This window comes from Leptodactylus fuscus, chromosome 4, assembly GCF_031893055.1.
Source record: "Leptodactylus fuscus isolate aLepFus1 chromosome 4, aLepFus1.hap2, whole genome shotgun sequence".
Lineage (NCBI taxonomy): Eukaryota > Metazoa > Chordata > Amphibia > Anura > Leptodactylidae > Leptodactylus > Leptodactylus fuscus.
Window position 1 is genome coordinate 66,958,184 of NC_134268.1, and position 16,491 is coordinate 66,974,674.

Sequence of the window (16,491 nt, forward strand, 5' to 3'; positions counted from 1 at the left end):
GTTATCTGTGTGTTTACATATAGAGATAACAGACTTTACCCGCAAACTGCAATTAGCTGAGCTGATTGTCTTGCCCATAAGAACAGTGATTGACGTCACTTGTCCTACAGGTCCATGGTTATAGCAACGCGGTGTAAAAAATGGGAGGAAAACGTTAACATAGCAGGCAAACAAAGCAGCATTTCTAAAGTAATATATTTAGGAAAAGTCTTCACTTTACATAAACTACTAGTATAGATAGGATCCTTGAGATGGGAATAACCCTTTAAATAATCAACCAAGTAAATAGAACATGTGACTCTCAGGGTCATGATACACCTGTTTTATTTAGCTTTATAGACTCTAGAATGACCAGCTTACCTTAGCTGCACGTAGGAGCATTTCTCGTTCCTCTTCAGTTTTACGTTGTTTCTCCAGGTGTTCAAGTTGCTCAAGATACTTAAGCTGTGCTCGAACATCACTAGACTGGACGTAACGGTCACTTTGCTGAGAGGATTAAAACACAATTAATCATTTAAGAAACAGTGAAAAGTAGTCTGCACATTGCCTGCAGACAAAGGGAGTTACATCTTACATGGTTTTATGTGCAGAATAAATGCTGAAATCCACCATGTGACCATGTCCCAAGAGTAGTGACCAATAGGAAAGAAGTGTGTACAATAGTAAATTGGCAAATGCAAACCTCCCACCACCAAAATCTCTTGTAAAACACCATTGTGCTGTTGTAGGGGCAGTGAGTGGTATAGTGGTCACATCTGTACTGTGCCACTGCTAAGAAAATCAACTAAGGGACAGTTCACACTTGCGCTCGATGTCCAGTTTGTGCATTCAGTCGGGTTTCTGCCTTCAGCCCTGGCTAAACTGTACAGGGGATGGAAACCTGGCGATCAGTTTTAAAACCCATTCACTAAAACAAAAAAAAACAAAAAAACACGGTTTTGCCGCAGACAGACTGCAGGTCACCTTTCAAGTGACTGCCAGAAACCCAACGAAATGCACAAACTGGACACCGGGCGCAAGTGTGAACCGCCCCTAATACTCGATCTGGGACCTGTTACGCTTTATGTTAGTATGTACCTGGAGGTGCCACCCAGTGTCTCCCCTATCTGGCTTGAAGGTTTTCATATGGATTAAGACTAAGGCCCCATGTAGCAGGCCGCAGCAAAAAAAAAAAAAAGCTACGGAAAAGACAGTGACTGAAACGCATCGCAGTTTGTTCCGCAGCATTTTTTTTCCACAGAAAGTCCTCTGTGGACTTTCTGCCTCTATTACACCTATACAGAAAACGCCAGCGTTCTTGAAATCACAACATTTCCACTGTAGAATTTTTCTTCAATGTGTGGATGGGATTAGCCAGAATCCCATTCACTTTGCAGGTACTGTATAACAGCATTTTTTGCCATAGCGTTTGCACCGCAGCCAAAACTATATTTTCGCAACATGGGGCTCCAGTCTAAAAGTTTATTTTCTCAACAGCAAGACTGCACTGTGCTATATATAAGGTAGGTTCTCTGTGCCAATAACTTCCCCTACAATGGTATATAAGGTGGTATTTTGGTGGTTGTAGACTTCCTTTAAATCCCTTGACATTGTGTATTAGAGAATGCCATAGTGGCTTTCTAATAAAACACTGAATATTACAGCATAAATAGAATGAATGTCTCAAAAATAGTAACTAGACATAAGCAGAAAGTGCCAGAATGACCTAATAGCAGGTTAATCGAATGATGTACAGTCATCTGGTGAGTCATGGGCAAAGTAATGTTCTCACTGAAGTAAAATCAGACAATGAAGTCACAAAGAAGTCAGTCCATCTCCTAGAAGAATTACTCAAGGAACGGGATATGAGGATTGCAGGCTGAGACAAAGATGACATTCAGCATTATCTAAGGGTATGTTCACACATCACAGATTTGGCTGCATTAAATGAGGTGTGCATTTTACAAGAGCCACATTAGAAATCCAATATGACCCTTGTATTTCAGCTGCACATGTGCTATTCATATATTGCAGGTGATGACCCAATGGCGTTTGACACAGGAAAAATCCTCTGCTTTTCTATATAGTCTATGGAAATAAAGATACAATTTATTTCCTTGGCACAAGTAGAAATCTGCCTATTTTTTTTTTTTTTTTTTAATGCTGCATGGGAAACGGGTTACAAAAAACAAAAAAGATTCATTTGCACCAATTGCAGAATGATAGCGTATTTCATGAGGATTTAGTTGCAGAATCAGCACACAAATCATGAAATCCTAAATCTGAACAGAGTGGTCAACCACATTAGCTCCATATACAAAAGGAGTTGTCCAGGATATATTGATATTTCTAATGTAAGCTAAACCACCCCCCCCCACCCCTTTTGTTGTTCGGGTCCACCAGGTTGCGCACGGACACCGAAAGACTCGGATGCAGATGTGAACCCAGCTTTAACTTTAAACATATAATATATAAAAGCCTTGTTTGGATCTTTTGCTAATGTTTTATTATTGGCTCAAGCTGCTACTCCTTCCCTCTGTACATTACACCACAGCTCAGACTGCATTCACACCAGCGTTCAAACTTCGTTCGGAGATTTTGTCCCCGAATCCGCTTGAAAAAAATGCAGAGTGAAAAGTCCTGCGAGTCCGCATTTTTCCAGAGAAAGCTTTGTAAGCAGATTAGGTTTCCATTTTTTGGGTCCCCAAAGAATACAAAGCTGAATGTTAGTGTGAACCTAGCCTGTTCAGATTGGCTGCTCTGTATAGTCACATATAACAGGTAATTGAGATTCATTTGATTTGAATTCTCTAAACTTCACCATAACCAACCTTGTATCTTGGGATGATTAATATCTTTGTGATGACATTCTATTATCTCACTTTTAATGAATTCACAAAAACTTAAAAACAAACCCAAAAAAACACACAACCCAGCTCATCGTGAGACAGATGAAAAAGGCAATACTTAGTATTCAGTGAGGTGGTTTCATTTACCTTGCAGTTTGTGGCTCTGTGCTGTGCAGCCACTGTCAGTTTTTCAATGAGCCCTCGTAATCTTTCTTGAGTCGCATGGGAGACCAAGTTCATAACATCAGAGTTAAGTTCCTTAATGTCATGCCTTTTACCTGTGGAAGCAGAGAAAATCCATTACATGTTTTAGTGGAAGCTGATAATTGAAATAATTAGCACAGCAGGTATTCTGTTCCCTCCAGAAGTCATACCCATTAAGAATAGAGGCTTGTAGATTATGATTTTCCTGCTACACTCACAACTTCAAAGATATTAGACACTGCATTAATAAAACTTAGCCTGGAGCTCTGGGAAGTATAGGCAATGTTTCACATGGCCTTCAGAATATATCTGCTTGCAAGGTCAGTGTTAGGACACCAATATGAAGTAGACAAAAAAACATTATAGAAATGGTATTATAAGGATATTTTAAATTACATACATATATGATGCACACCTATTCCAGCCATGTCTATTACTAGTGTGTCATACCAAGGTCAAAACCAGAGTAACAAAATGCAATCAAGCTAAGTAACCCATCCCCAGCAACTGGGTCCCCGGGCAGGAAAAAAGATATTGTACGACTGCTAGCAATGCTGAAATAGACTTTATATCAACATATAGTCAGGTTTATTTGTAATTGCTAAAACATTAAAATATATTAAGGCTAAAGCACCACATAATGCACCATGGACGAAAAAGTGATGTGGGAAACAGCGGCGGAAACATAGTGCAGTTTTTCACTCAGCGTTTTTCAAACTGCAGCATTTCTGCTGCAGATTATTTTCTGCAATGTGTGGACGGGATTAGCCAGAATGGAATTAGCATAAACGCCACAGCATTTTACAATACCTGCAAGTGGATGGGATTCTGGCATTGTGGGACCCCAGCTTAAAGGGGTTTCCCAGGAGTATAAAATTTATGCTCTATCCTTACTTTCAGTAACCGACTACTTCACCCTAAGTGTGAGAAGGAGCGCTATTGGAAGCCTTCCCTCACCGCTGCTGTTAGGCTGTACAACCAACACAGAGCTAAGCGGAGATCATTCCATACAGAGAACTGAAGGATCCTTTAGTGATATCCTTCTACTATTTTTTACCTTTACCTTTATCTGTAATGCCTCTACTTTAGAGCTTTTGTATTTGTATTCTGTATTATTATTGTATTATCCATGTTGCTGTAACACACTGAATTAGTGGAACTATTAAAGGATATTATCTTATCTTAGGATAGGTCATCAATATATCAGCGGGGATACCCACAAAAAAAAAAAAAAAAAATCAGTTGTTTGAAGTGACTATCGAGCTGGGGCAATTGACACTTCCTCTTTTCAGGTCAGTGATATCACATCCATTGTTCATATGGTTATGCTGTAGCCCAGCCCAATTTACAGAAAGATCAGCAATACCAAGCACAACCACAACACAATGCATGGCTCTGTGCTTGGTAAGCAGTGATGAGGCTTCAGGGTTTGTTTAAACACCAAACCTCATTCAAACTGCTCGCTCATTAGTGTGGGTGCCAGGTGTCTGACCCCCAACAATCTGACACCTATTCTATTCTAAAAGGTACGTTATCAATATTGTGATTTTGGAAAACGGTTTATTTCTATTTAAAGAGGACCTTTCACCACATCCAGTTCTTAACATCAATTAATAGATGCCTGCACGTGTTGCTCCGGAATGGTGGGAGCAAAAGAAAAAGTTCCAATTGTTCTGGAATCCGAGGAGTGGCAGCTCTTAAAGAGGACCTTTCACCATATCTGGGCACATGCAGTGTTATATACTGCTGGAAAGCTGACAGTGCGCTGAATTCAGCGCACTGTCGGCTTTCCCGATCTGTGCCCGGTGTGAAGAGCTTACGGTCCGGTACCGTAGCTCTTCTATGGTCAGAAGGGCGTTTCTGACCATTAGCCAGAGACGTCCTTCTGCTTCGCGGTGCCTATCACGCTGTGCTGTGGAGCGGGGAGGAACGCCCCCTCCCGCTCCTGATAATGCTCGTCTATGGACGAGCTGTGTGAGCAGAGGGAGGGGGCGTTCCTCCCCGCTCCACAGCACAGCGCGATTGGCGCCGCGAGGCAGAAGGACGTCTCTGGCTAATGGTCAGAAACGCCCTTCTGACCATAGAAGAGCTACGGTACCGGACCGTAAGCTCTTCACACCGGGCACAGATCGGGAAAGCCGACAGTGCGCTGAACTCATATACTGCTGGAAAGCTGACAGTGCGCTAACACTGCATGTGCCCAGATATGGTGAAAGGTCCTCTTTAACAGATGCCAAGAACTTGAAGTGATGGAAGTGCTGAAAGTTCATCTAAGTATAGACAAACTTTAGCGGTTACTAAAAAATTAAAGCTCTTTTTCTAGTGAAAATAACTGATGACCTATACTTTAGAAATGTCCTCAAGAATATGTGGTTTTATATACTGCAAGAAAGTGGACAGTGCGCTGAATTCAGTGCAGTGTCGCCTTTCCAGTTATGTTAATTTCAGCACCAATAACTCCCCACTGTCAGAAGGGCATCCCTCATAGCTCAACGTCATTGCTGGGCTTTTAGGAACACACCTTCTGACGGTGCCAATATTAACAGCACCAATACCTCCAGATCTGGGGCATATACTAGGAAAGCAAACAGTGTACTGAATTCAGCGCATTGTCTGCTTTATAGCAGTATATAAAACCACATATTCATGATGACATGAATAGGTCCTCTTTAAGGAATGGTAGGGGTCCGACAACCGGCTGTTCCCGATATTGCAGCTCAGCCCATGCACTTGAATGGGATAGAGCTGTGATTCAAAGGTCACATGACCACTGAACTTCATGGCACATGGCCTCTAAAGTAGAACAGCACTTCCGCAACTTGAAATAGCTGATCAGAGGTGGTCCCGACTCCACCAGATCTTCAATCGATGACCTACAGGATAGTATGGTGCCAAGTGTCCCTTTATAGAACATCTAAACTTCAAGTTGTTTGGAAGATTAGAAATTTTCAGCACGGATATCACTGCACTGTCAGAGGGACTGACCTTACAACTCAGCGTATTTATTGGTAATGAGGAATGCATCCCCCCCACATTACTCTTTCAAGACCAGCCCCTCTGAAATTAACAACAACGTTATCTCTGCAACCGGAGCAGATATTGGCATAGCTATAGGTAGCAGTGCACTGAACTGGGCATACGGTCAGCTTTCAAGCAGTATATAACATTGCCAATGTCAGAGGACATGATAGGCCCTCTATAAAGGCACCCAATTACATTGGACAGAGCAGCAGAAAGAGTACAGTGATATATTTTTTTGAAGGAAGATTTTTATTCACTTCATTTTTTGTTCATTCTGGTCTTAGGAGCCCAGGAGGCTTGAGCAGAGCGGACAGCTGATGTGTAAGACCAAAATCAGCAGATATTTCGATCATTAGGTTGCACATATTGCAGAATGCGGAATCTTTTTCCACAAAATTATAAACCTGCTCAGTTACCCCTGCTCTATGACAGTAGGTCAAAATATTTTAATAGTGACAAGTTTCTTTTAACCAAAAAGTAAAATTCTGTATACAACAATATACGTGAAATAAAGTGGTGAGAGGACCTACCTTACAGTTTCTTACCTATGTCCAAGATTCGAGTCTGAAGAGCAGATGTACATAAAAAAGGTTCATCTTTACAAGATCGAATCACTACACCAACTAGTTCGGAGTTTGTTGCCAATATACAGGCATTTTCTTCATTGAGGTTAACACCGGCCATAGAAGTAACATCATTAATATCATCTTCTTCCCTAGAAATACACATTACAAAAAAAACAAAAACCTTTATTTCAATTTTTTCTTTTCATAGACTTACACAAGGAACAATGTATAGGAACAACCTATCCTATACTTACAAAACTACATAAAGAGTGTATATAGAAACATACAAATATAATTATTGCTTTGTTTGCCCAAAGACTACCCTACTATAAGAAAGCAGAGCACAGGCAACTCTTTAGCACAGTGATGAGGAACCTTTTTGAGACCAAGTGCCCAAACTACAACCCAAAACCCACTAAATTATTACAAACATGCCAACACAGCAATTTAACCTTAATACTGTGCAAATGCACAATTGTGGCCAGTTACAGACATGCAGTCGTGTAAGTGAGGCTTTACAGAGCTTTCAATGATACAAACAACTTTGTACTAAAAGGTAAAGGTCTCTGGAATTGGTACGTTTGAACAATTAATGCTCATTATTTACATCGCACAGGATCGGATTTATAGTGACCGTGTAATGTTATTACAGCCTGTACTAATATCACATCTACTATAAAACAGATACTGTGTGATATAAATAGTGAGGGGACCCCAGACAGTACAATCTGCTCCACAGTGGCATCCAGACAGTATTATATGCACCACATAAGGCCCCCCCTCCACACACACACAATATTCTATGTTCCACAGTGACCCCCACACAGTAGTATACACTCCACAGTAGGCCTCACACAGTATTATATGCTTCACAGTAAGCTTCCCCTCTCCCCCACAGTATTATATGCTCCACAGTGGCCAACACACAGTATTATATGCTCCACAACAGCCCCCCACAGTATTATATGTTCCACAGTAGGACTACACACATTATTATAAACTCCATAGTATGCCCCCACACAGTATTATATACTCCACAGTGGGTCCCCACACAGTGAATTACATCATTGTGCCTGCGTCGGAGCAGGGGGTCACTCTGCAGTCACTGTGGGCTGTGGTTGAGTGTACCCAAGGCCTACACTGACAGCTTTCAGTGGCAGACATCCAGCTGAAAGCAGCGATCGCTCACTAACATGGAATTCTGTACCGAATTCCCCGTTCGTGAGTGATCCGTCAACGGCACGCATGCCAGCAGAGAGGGCTCTGCATGCCCTCTCTGGCACATGCGCCACAGATTCGCTATCACGGCCTTAGTGTTTATTCACATGATGGAATCTAGTGCTAATTTTTTGCACTCGATTCTGCAGTCATTGAAGCAGGACGCTGAAGAAAAAAAATAAAATAAAGTGTTCAGCTCGATCTTGCTGTAGCTCTTACAAGATGAACATAAGGTGAACAATGTGGCAGTGCGTGTTTTGTTTCCTTCCCTAAAATTTTTTATGACAATTTTAAACAAAATTATATTACAGAATTTTGGAATGCTTTTCCTAAAAGACAAAAAGGACTAAAAAAGGTAGGAAACAGAACAAGTGGTTGTTTATTAGCCACAGGACACATCTCGCATATATATCAGGGTATACACTTTGATGCTTGTCGTGTAATATTGTATGCTCGATGTAATGTAAACCAGATCTCCATAATGTACAAACTTGGGTAGTAGAATTTTCCTTCTGCTGATTTCTGCAGTATAGTCTTCATCGGAGATGGCCAGCGCAGATGTGAACTTGGCCTCGGCTGCAATGATCGTGGTTCCTAAGTTACAGCACATGAATGTCATACATAGGGACAGAATCTCCTATTTGAGGCCTGGCTCACATCTACGTTCGGTCCATTCCGTTCCCCTATCCGCATGAAATATGTTGAGAAAAGTTCAAACAACACTTTTCTCTCCGCATTTTTCGTGCAAGAACCGAGCGGTATCCACTTTTTTTTTTTTTATTCGGATAGGTTTCCATTTGGAGTGTCCCCAAGTGGACTGCCCGAACTGAAACCCAAACGCAGATGTGAACCGGGCCTCAGAGTGCTTGCCATAATTATGGAGAACGTAAAAATAATAGTCATCACGTAACATAATATATCACCTGCAAAAATGGGTTCCTCCACTGGTAACAGGTGATCTCATGTGCTGGACCTGTGGGCATCAGCCGATCGCCTACAGGTCTACATTTTGGGAAGAGATCATGATAGGAAAGTTCCAAAGCTGATGACTTTGAAAGACACAACCTGCACGTCAGCTCCTTATTTATACACAGTGTGTAGTGTTTAACTGCAAAAAACAATTGCCCTCCTTATAAATATTAAATGCAAAACGTCTGCAGCTCGACGGCAGACAAAGAAAGCAGATTTCTGCAGAATACTACTGGCTACAACATGTCAGATGTGCTTAAGACATGATCTCTTATGTAGTGCAGTTTTATTTTAGGCACAGAAGCCCACAAGGAATATGTAAGAGTGCTAATCGATTTCCATAAGGTTTTTCTTTTGCACGGCTAACTCCCTCTATTCTGACTGATCAATGCTGCAGGATTTGTTTCAGTCACAGTAACAGTAACCAGGTCCTTGCTGTTGGCACTGAAGTCACGCAACAGATCTTCAGTGTTAAGATCTTTCCTACACAGCTGGCAACCCCACAAGGCCATTCTCATTTTAAAACTTCGCTCTGTTTGCCAACAGCTGTTAGTGGACTTATTCTTTCCAAAACACAACTTGCTGTAATATTTTCTGCCACAGATACATAGTAACTACTAGATCAGGTTTCATCACTTTATGGCCTTTCTGAAAGACAGCCGTTTAGGTTCTTCTGCTAACCACCATGTACAATGACAATAACTGGGTCTTGGCTAATAGGTTTTCAGTGGTGTCCCTTTAATACTGTATACAGTGAACCAACTCCAAAAGACCAACACTTTAAGACCACCCCTTTATTCAGAAAAGATTTCTTGTAACAGATTTGCAGTTCCACCATGCATTATGGACATGTTCTTTGAGCAGACCGCCCCTCTAGAAGGAGACACTTCAATGCAGATTTGAGGGGTCATCTCAAAAATGTTTCACTGTATTCAGACTATTTCCCTTTTTTATTTTAGATAAAGAAAACCAAGTCTGTGTTTGAGGTGTAGGCACAAATTGTAAAGGCTAGGATAAAGTACACCATGAAATAAAAGTTCAGTAGATATTTTTCTGTAGTACAGAACAGGCAAGTTGTATTACATGCAGAAGTAAGTGATATTCCAAATTCTCATTTTCTAAATACAATGGGAGAGATCTATCAAGAAATCTGGCATAAGTTGTGCCAAAAATGCTCTAACATGCTGTGCGCCACATTTATCCAGTGTATTAGACACTATTATGACTTGTATGAAAAAGGAGCATGGCATATTGGGAAAGGAGCGTGGCTTAATCTGTGACACAGTCAGCAAAAACACCCCAATAACTTTTAGGAAAACTAATAAGGGGTATAATTGACTGGACAGTCTAAGGCCTTGTTCACATCTGCGTCAGTAATCCGTTTGGGGGGAGTCCGCATGGGGACCCCCCGGAACGGACTACCGAACGCATTTGCAAACAGTGTGCAGGGGAAGCACAGAGATCCCCATAAATTATAATGGGGTCCATGCGATTGCCACGAGATCGCTGCAGGAAACATGCAGACAGAAAAGTACTTCAAATCTACTTTTCTGTCTGCATGACTCGTGCAGAGATCTCGCAGCAAGCACATGGACCCCATTCTAGTCTATGGACATCCGTGTGCTTCCACTGCACATTCCTTGCCATCTGAGTTTGGTATTCCATTTGGGGGGTCCCCATGCAGACTCCCCGAATGGATTACCAACGCAGATGTGAACGAGCCCTTAGACTGTCCAGTCAATTATACCCCTTAAAAGTTATTGGGATGTTTTTGCGGACTGTGTCACACAAAAGATACAGAGTAGCAGAGACACAGAAGCGACACAAAAGTAAAAGTGATGTAAACATAATTACTAGAGTTGAGCGAACACTGTTCGATCGAATACATATTCAATCAAATATCAGGCTGTTCGGGGTATTCGACTGGAATCAAATACCACGAGGCAAACGCAGTAAAAATTCGTATCCCCTCCCACCTTCCCTGGCGCTTTTTTTTTTGCACCAATAACTGCACAGGGGAGGTGGGACAGGAACTGTGACAATGGAGGCATTGGAAAAAAAAAAAAAAAAAAAAAAAATAGGAAAAAGTAATTGGCTGGCTAAATCAGGTGACCTCCAATTTATACGAATGGTGGATTTAACATTCGATTAATTTGAGACTGTGAACTATGTGATTGTGAGACAGGGATAGGGATCTACAGGCAGGGTTAAGCTAGGGATTACCTTTATTTAGGTGGGAATATCACACCCAGCTCTTTGGGGCTCTATCTGGTTGGGATCATCGGCAGCTGGCGATATGCGTGAGCTGACTTTTTTCCCATAGGAATGCATTGACCAGCAATGATTGGCCGAATGCCATATAGAGTACAGCATTCGGCCAATCTACGCTGATTCTGCCGCAGGAGGTGGAGTCTAAGATCGGTCTACAGCAGTTTCCATTGTGGTCCGATCTCAGATGTAGAAGCGCTGACACAGCACGGCTACACGGAGAAGCGGCAGAGCTCAGCACACACAGAGATGCAGCAGAGCCGAGTGTGCAGCAGGGTTCAGCGCACACTCAGCACTGCTACATCTGCATCTCCGATGTAGCAGTACTGGCCGTGCGCTCAGCTCGGCTGCATCTCCGGAGTAGCCGAGCTCAGTGCACGGCCAGCTCTGCTTCATCTCCGATGTAGCAATGCTGGCCGAGCGCACGGCCAGTCTTCTACATCTCGGCATAGGAATGCATTGACCAGCATTGATTGGCCGAATGCCATACAGAGTATAGCATTCGGCCAATCAATGCTGGTTCTGCCGGTGGAAGCGGTGTCTAAGATCGGTCCACAGCAGTCTCCATTCTGGTCCGATATTAGACTCCGCCTCCTCACAGACGAGCCTCCGGCAAAACCAGCGTTGATTGGCCGAATGCTGTATTCTGTATGGCATTCGGCCAATCATCGCTGGTCAATGCATTCCTATGGGAAAAAGTCAGCTCGCGCATATCGCAAGCTGACAGGGATCCCGACGTAATACAGTGACTTGGGCATGTTAGATGCCCCCAGACATGCTTCCTCTGCTGTCCCAGTTGCATTCCAGGGGGTCAGCATCATTTCCCGGGGTGTGATAGTGGACTTGGTGACTCTCCTGAGTCAAATGGTGGGTTCCCCTGAATGAAGCATTTCTCCCCATAGACTATAATGGGGTTCGATATTCGTTCGAATAGTCGAATATTGAGCGGCTATTCGAAACGAATATCGAATATTTTACTGTTTGCTCGTCTCTAATATATCAAATAACGCCAGTATAAATGCATATCAATCATAACTGTAAATTGCACAGTGCATGTGGAATATGTTGGCGCTATATAAATAAAATTATATCAAACCTCAGAGAAATGTCAAAATAGCATCCAAAATGCAAGAAGGAATATATGCACAGTAACAAGAATCAGGACAAAATAAAAGAAACCATATAGCATGTTAAAATAAGGAAAATAGGTGACCAGGAACGTAGAGAGGAATTAGTATAAGGACAAAAAATAATTAAATATGAAGGCCACCTACAGATCCTAGAATGAGGGTTGTCAACAGTCAGAGGAGAAGTGATCTGGATGTAAAGTGCACATCACCCTCTGTGGTAGCCAGAGATGGAGGTGCTCATGGTAAATGATGATAAGGTTACTCAAAAGGTACATCAACTGGTCTATTTATGGTAGTTCTCTACCATCAACAGCTCCACCCCATGTAACAGATCTATATCTCTATAGGGGGCACCTTCCAATGCATGGGGATGATCTCAATAGCTGCGACAAAGTGTCTCAATAGATCCATGATCAGTAACTGTAGTAGTAGTCTGTGTCCTCCTATCTAGCACCGGCATGTAATTCTTAGCAGTTCAAAATGATATTATTTGACCTAATGGAAGAGAAGGATCCCCATGAATTTCCACACAGAAAATATCTAAATTAAGTACTACTGTCTGAGTTAGTTGTGTATTGCTTGAATGATAAAGCAATATAGGCAGAGTATCCAATCTATAACATGTGCAGCCAAGCACCACACTTAGGGTGCATTCACACTACGGAACGCCAGCGTGTATCACAGCCGTACACGCCGGCGTTACAGCAGGGCTGCCGGACATTTCCCATTCATTTCTATGGGGAGCGCTCGCATGCCAGCTTCCATAGAAATGAATGGGAAATGTCCGGCAGCCCTGCTGTAACGCCGGCGTGTACGGCTGTGATACACGCTGGCGTTCCGTAGTGTGAATGCACCCTTAGAGTTTAGCCGTCAATATAAGCGTTAGGCCCTGCTCAAAGAGGTTCCTTGGTGTATTACACAACACTGTTCCCTATTCCTAGACATCTGAAATGATGCGCTCAGCAATGGTACTTAGGTGGGTAAATAGAAGGGAAAGACCTAGAGCAAGACAGGATGGATTGTGTAACCTACCACCCCACCCCCCACAAAAAACAAACAAAAAAAAACAAAAAAAAAAAACATGGCAGCTCTGTCTCTGCACAGTGCATTGAGTTATCTGCTTCTGGCCCTGTACATTGTGCAGAATAGCATTTGATACTACCTACATTTTCATGGACCTTACTGTATACAAGGATATGTGGAAAAGCTTCCTTACCCTGGGAGCCATGTATATGAATAAATTCCCAACAGACCAATAGCTATGTCAAAGATAATATCCTTGACAGAGGTGCAGCGTAGTTGTTCACATCCAGGTTGTGATTTACCACATATAGTTTCATTTCAGTAGACTTGAACAATTCTAACATATTCCTGGCAACTTACTTTATCAAAGCTAAAGAGACCAATACACAGAAGTCTACGTGTTTATTCCAGTTTAGCACCCGGCACGACACATTCCACTTTATATGGCATAAGGAAAACATCAACACAAACCTGACAGTCTTCCTCAGCTGCCTTCAAAAGGCTAAAAATCTGTAATCATACTTTATTGCATATCTGTGTCATAAAACATCTACGGGTAAAGAAAGAAAGAAGATATTCCCTCAACGTGGAGCCTGAATTTAAATGAGTCTAATAAGATGTAGGTATTATTGTCTTATTTTAATGTTCCGATACTTCAAACCCCTCAGGACCCTCTGTTAAATTAGGTACTACACCTAATTGAAGCCACCCTGATGGGGATATAAAAATGAATGAGCTGCCCAGTCATGTGTTGGATAATAAAATGAGCCTCTAGCACCCCCTAGTGGTCAACTGAATCAAGAACCAATCATTACATGAAAGAATAACAAATAATAAACAGAATGCAGTTTTTACAACAATAATAAAGTGAGATAAATCAGGGCTATTAATAGGTTCCTGCTTGAAGTCTACAAAGAGGCAGATTTATGAGCTCTCCCACTTGACAGCTGCAAACATATCATGGAGATGTGACAAGTGTTAACAATTCATGTGTCGTGTATTTGGAAGCTATTCTACAAATAGCTAAAGAAATAGCAGGTTTTCTTTACAAAGATAAAAATACATAATGTCATTTAAAGAGGATTTGTCACCAAATACAAGATCGTTCTCGCTGATCAATTTACAGTTTTCTTTTTAAAATCCGTCCACCTGGTCAAAAAACGCAGCACCTGGAAGGTTATATGCAATTATTCTACAAGTGGGCGGTAACCTTTTGTTTTTCTAAGAGAAAGTAAAAGGTTTCCACTCACTTGGAGAATAACACCTAATTCCCATATAACCTTTCAGAGATTATAATTAAAGGCATCCTATCATTAAAACTCAACTTTTTCTCACTAATACGTCGGAATAGCCTTAAGAAAGGCTATTCTTCTCTTACCTTTAGATGTCTTCTCCGCGCCGCCATTCGATATAACCCCCGGTTTTCGTCGGTATGAAAAGGAGTTCTCTCATAGCACTGGTGGCGGGCCCCAGCGCTCAAACTGGTGCGAGATAACTCTCCAGCGCCGTCTCCATCTTCTTCAGGAACATCCTCTTCCTGTGTCTTCCTCCGGCGCTGGCTTCAAACTTCTAGGCCTCGGGCAAAGCCAACTGCACATGCCCACAGGCCACAAGAAAATGGCTGCTTACACAGTACACACATGGGTCACAAAGAATCAATTTCTGTAAGTCATCTGGACTTATTCTGAATTCTCTGCAAGGACAACCCTTATTCACAATCTTATACATTATGTATTTGTCTATAAACGTTGCCTGGTAAAAGTAATGAGTGGATATTGTCACTCCATAGGGAGAGACCACCAATTAGGTGTGTAGAGTCTTAAGCCTTGAGCGCTCCACTATGCAAAGGAACATGGGAAGAGTATGCAAATCTGACCTCCATGATGTAAATAGGATGCCAGTGCCTCAAGAATGCACACCAATAGAGGGCGCTGACTGCAAATGTGCAAGTCTATCTTCCATGATGTAATTAGGAAGACAGAGCCTCAGTCAAGCAAACCAATAGAGGGCGCTCCGTTTAACATCATGCCGACCTTCTCAGAGGCCTTTGTTTACAATGATGTTGGGATTTTACCAGGTAGTCCCTCAGCCAAGGACAGCTGTTTCGATGTTCTTGTATCTCATCAGCTTTGCGCAGAGGTGAAAGTAAGGAATAATTTTACTGCCAAAGATACCTCCATCATAGACAAAATCTCAGAAAGATAAATAAATCCTTGTGCCAAATGTGAAGTACAAAACAAAAAACGAGCAACAAAAAATTGCAACATTTTCTTATCGATTGAAGAAATATACGTAATTTATTCAGTACAGAGTCACTTTTGATACGATAATAGGGCTGAGGAGCTAAACACTTTTCCCACCATCATACTCTTTCCTCAACTCCAGAGGTAATTATAGTTCATTCTCGGTACCTTTATGCATGAGGCAACAGTCTAAGATCACACCTCATTTTAAATACCAGCAGAGGTCAAAGACATTCACCACCTCCACCTACTCCTGTTCTTTGCATACTTCAAATAATCGCTACTCCACTGATTCTCAAACGGTTTGAATTTTTTCTCTAGTCCCCACCACTCCTGAGCAATCACTGCTGTTTCTGTGCCCAATATGCTAAGGCCAGGTTCACACGGGGTATTTTGGACTGGAATTTGACACAGAGGCCACCTCAGTCCAAAACAGGATCCGCGGTGCACCGGCATCCAGTCGCAGTACTCCGATCTGGATTAGGCCCAAATGAATGGACCTAGTCGGGAGGGAGTGTCTTCAGGCAGATGTTGTGAGATGAATCCGCCTGAAGAATAAGCATGTCGCTTTTTCTTTTTCCGGGAGCCGGAACAAACCGCTGTGTGAATTCAGCCTTAGGCTCTCTTACAGTTCAGTAGATGACCTCAGTGGGGAGCGAGATTCTGAGCAATGACAGTGGTCACTCCTGATTCTAAGATCCGGGACTGACCACTCATGCCCTCTTGTCTGCTCTGGCCCACTACCAGCTATTTGACACTATATTTTTTTTTTTCTTATGGTAGAGTTGGAAGGGACCTCAAGGGCCATCGGGTCCAACCCCCTGCGAGTGCAGGTTTTCCTAAATCATCCCAGCTATATGTTTATCCAGATTCCGTAATATGGATTCTAGTATGTGGAGACTATATTGAATATAGTCTCCACATACTAGAGTCCATATTACAGAAGAGGATCTTGGCTCAACCGCTAGAGCAGCGCCTGAGGTTATAATGAGCAGCCCAGGAGTGAGATGCACACGGATCA

At 42.2% G+C, this 16,491-nt stretch overlaps 1 protein-coding gene across 1 annotated transcript in view; it reads right to left on the reverse strand.

The window, feature by feature from the left end:
- TAF4B (TATA-box binding protein associated factor 4b) overlaps nucleotides 1-16,491 on the reverse strand; it is a 54,014-nt gene that overhangs the window by 13,524 nt on the left and 23,999 nt on the right. The window contains exons 9-11 of the mRNA XM_075271916.1: nucleotides 6,599-6,768; nucleotides 2,976-3,106; nucleotides 361-486 (exon numbers count right to left, since the gene is read on the reverse strand). Of these exons, the coding sequence (XP_075128017.1) occupies nucleotides 361-486; nucleotides 2,976-3,106; nucleotides 6,599-6,768 (427 nt within the window). The remainder of the gene's footprint in view (nucleotides 1-360; nucleotides 487-2,975; nucleotides 3,107-6,598; nucleotides 6,769-16,491) is intronic.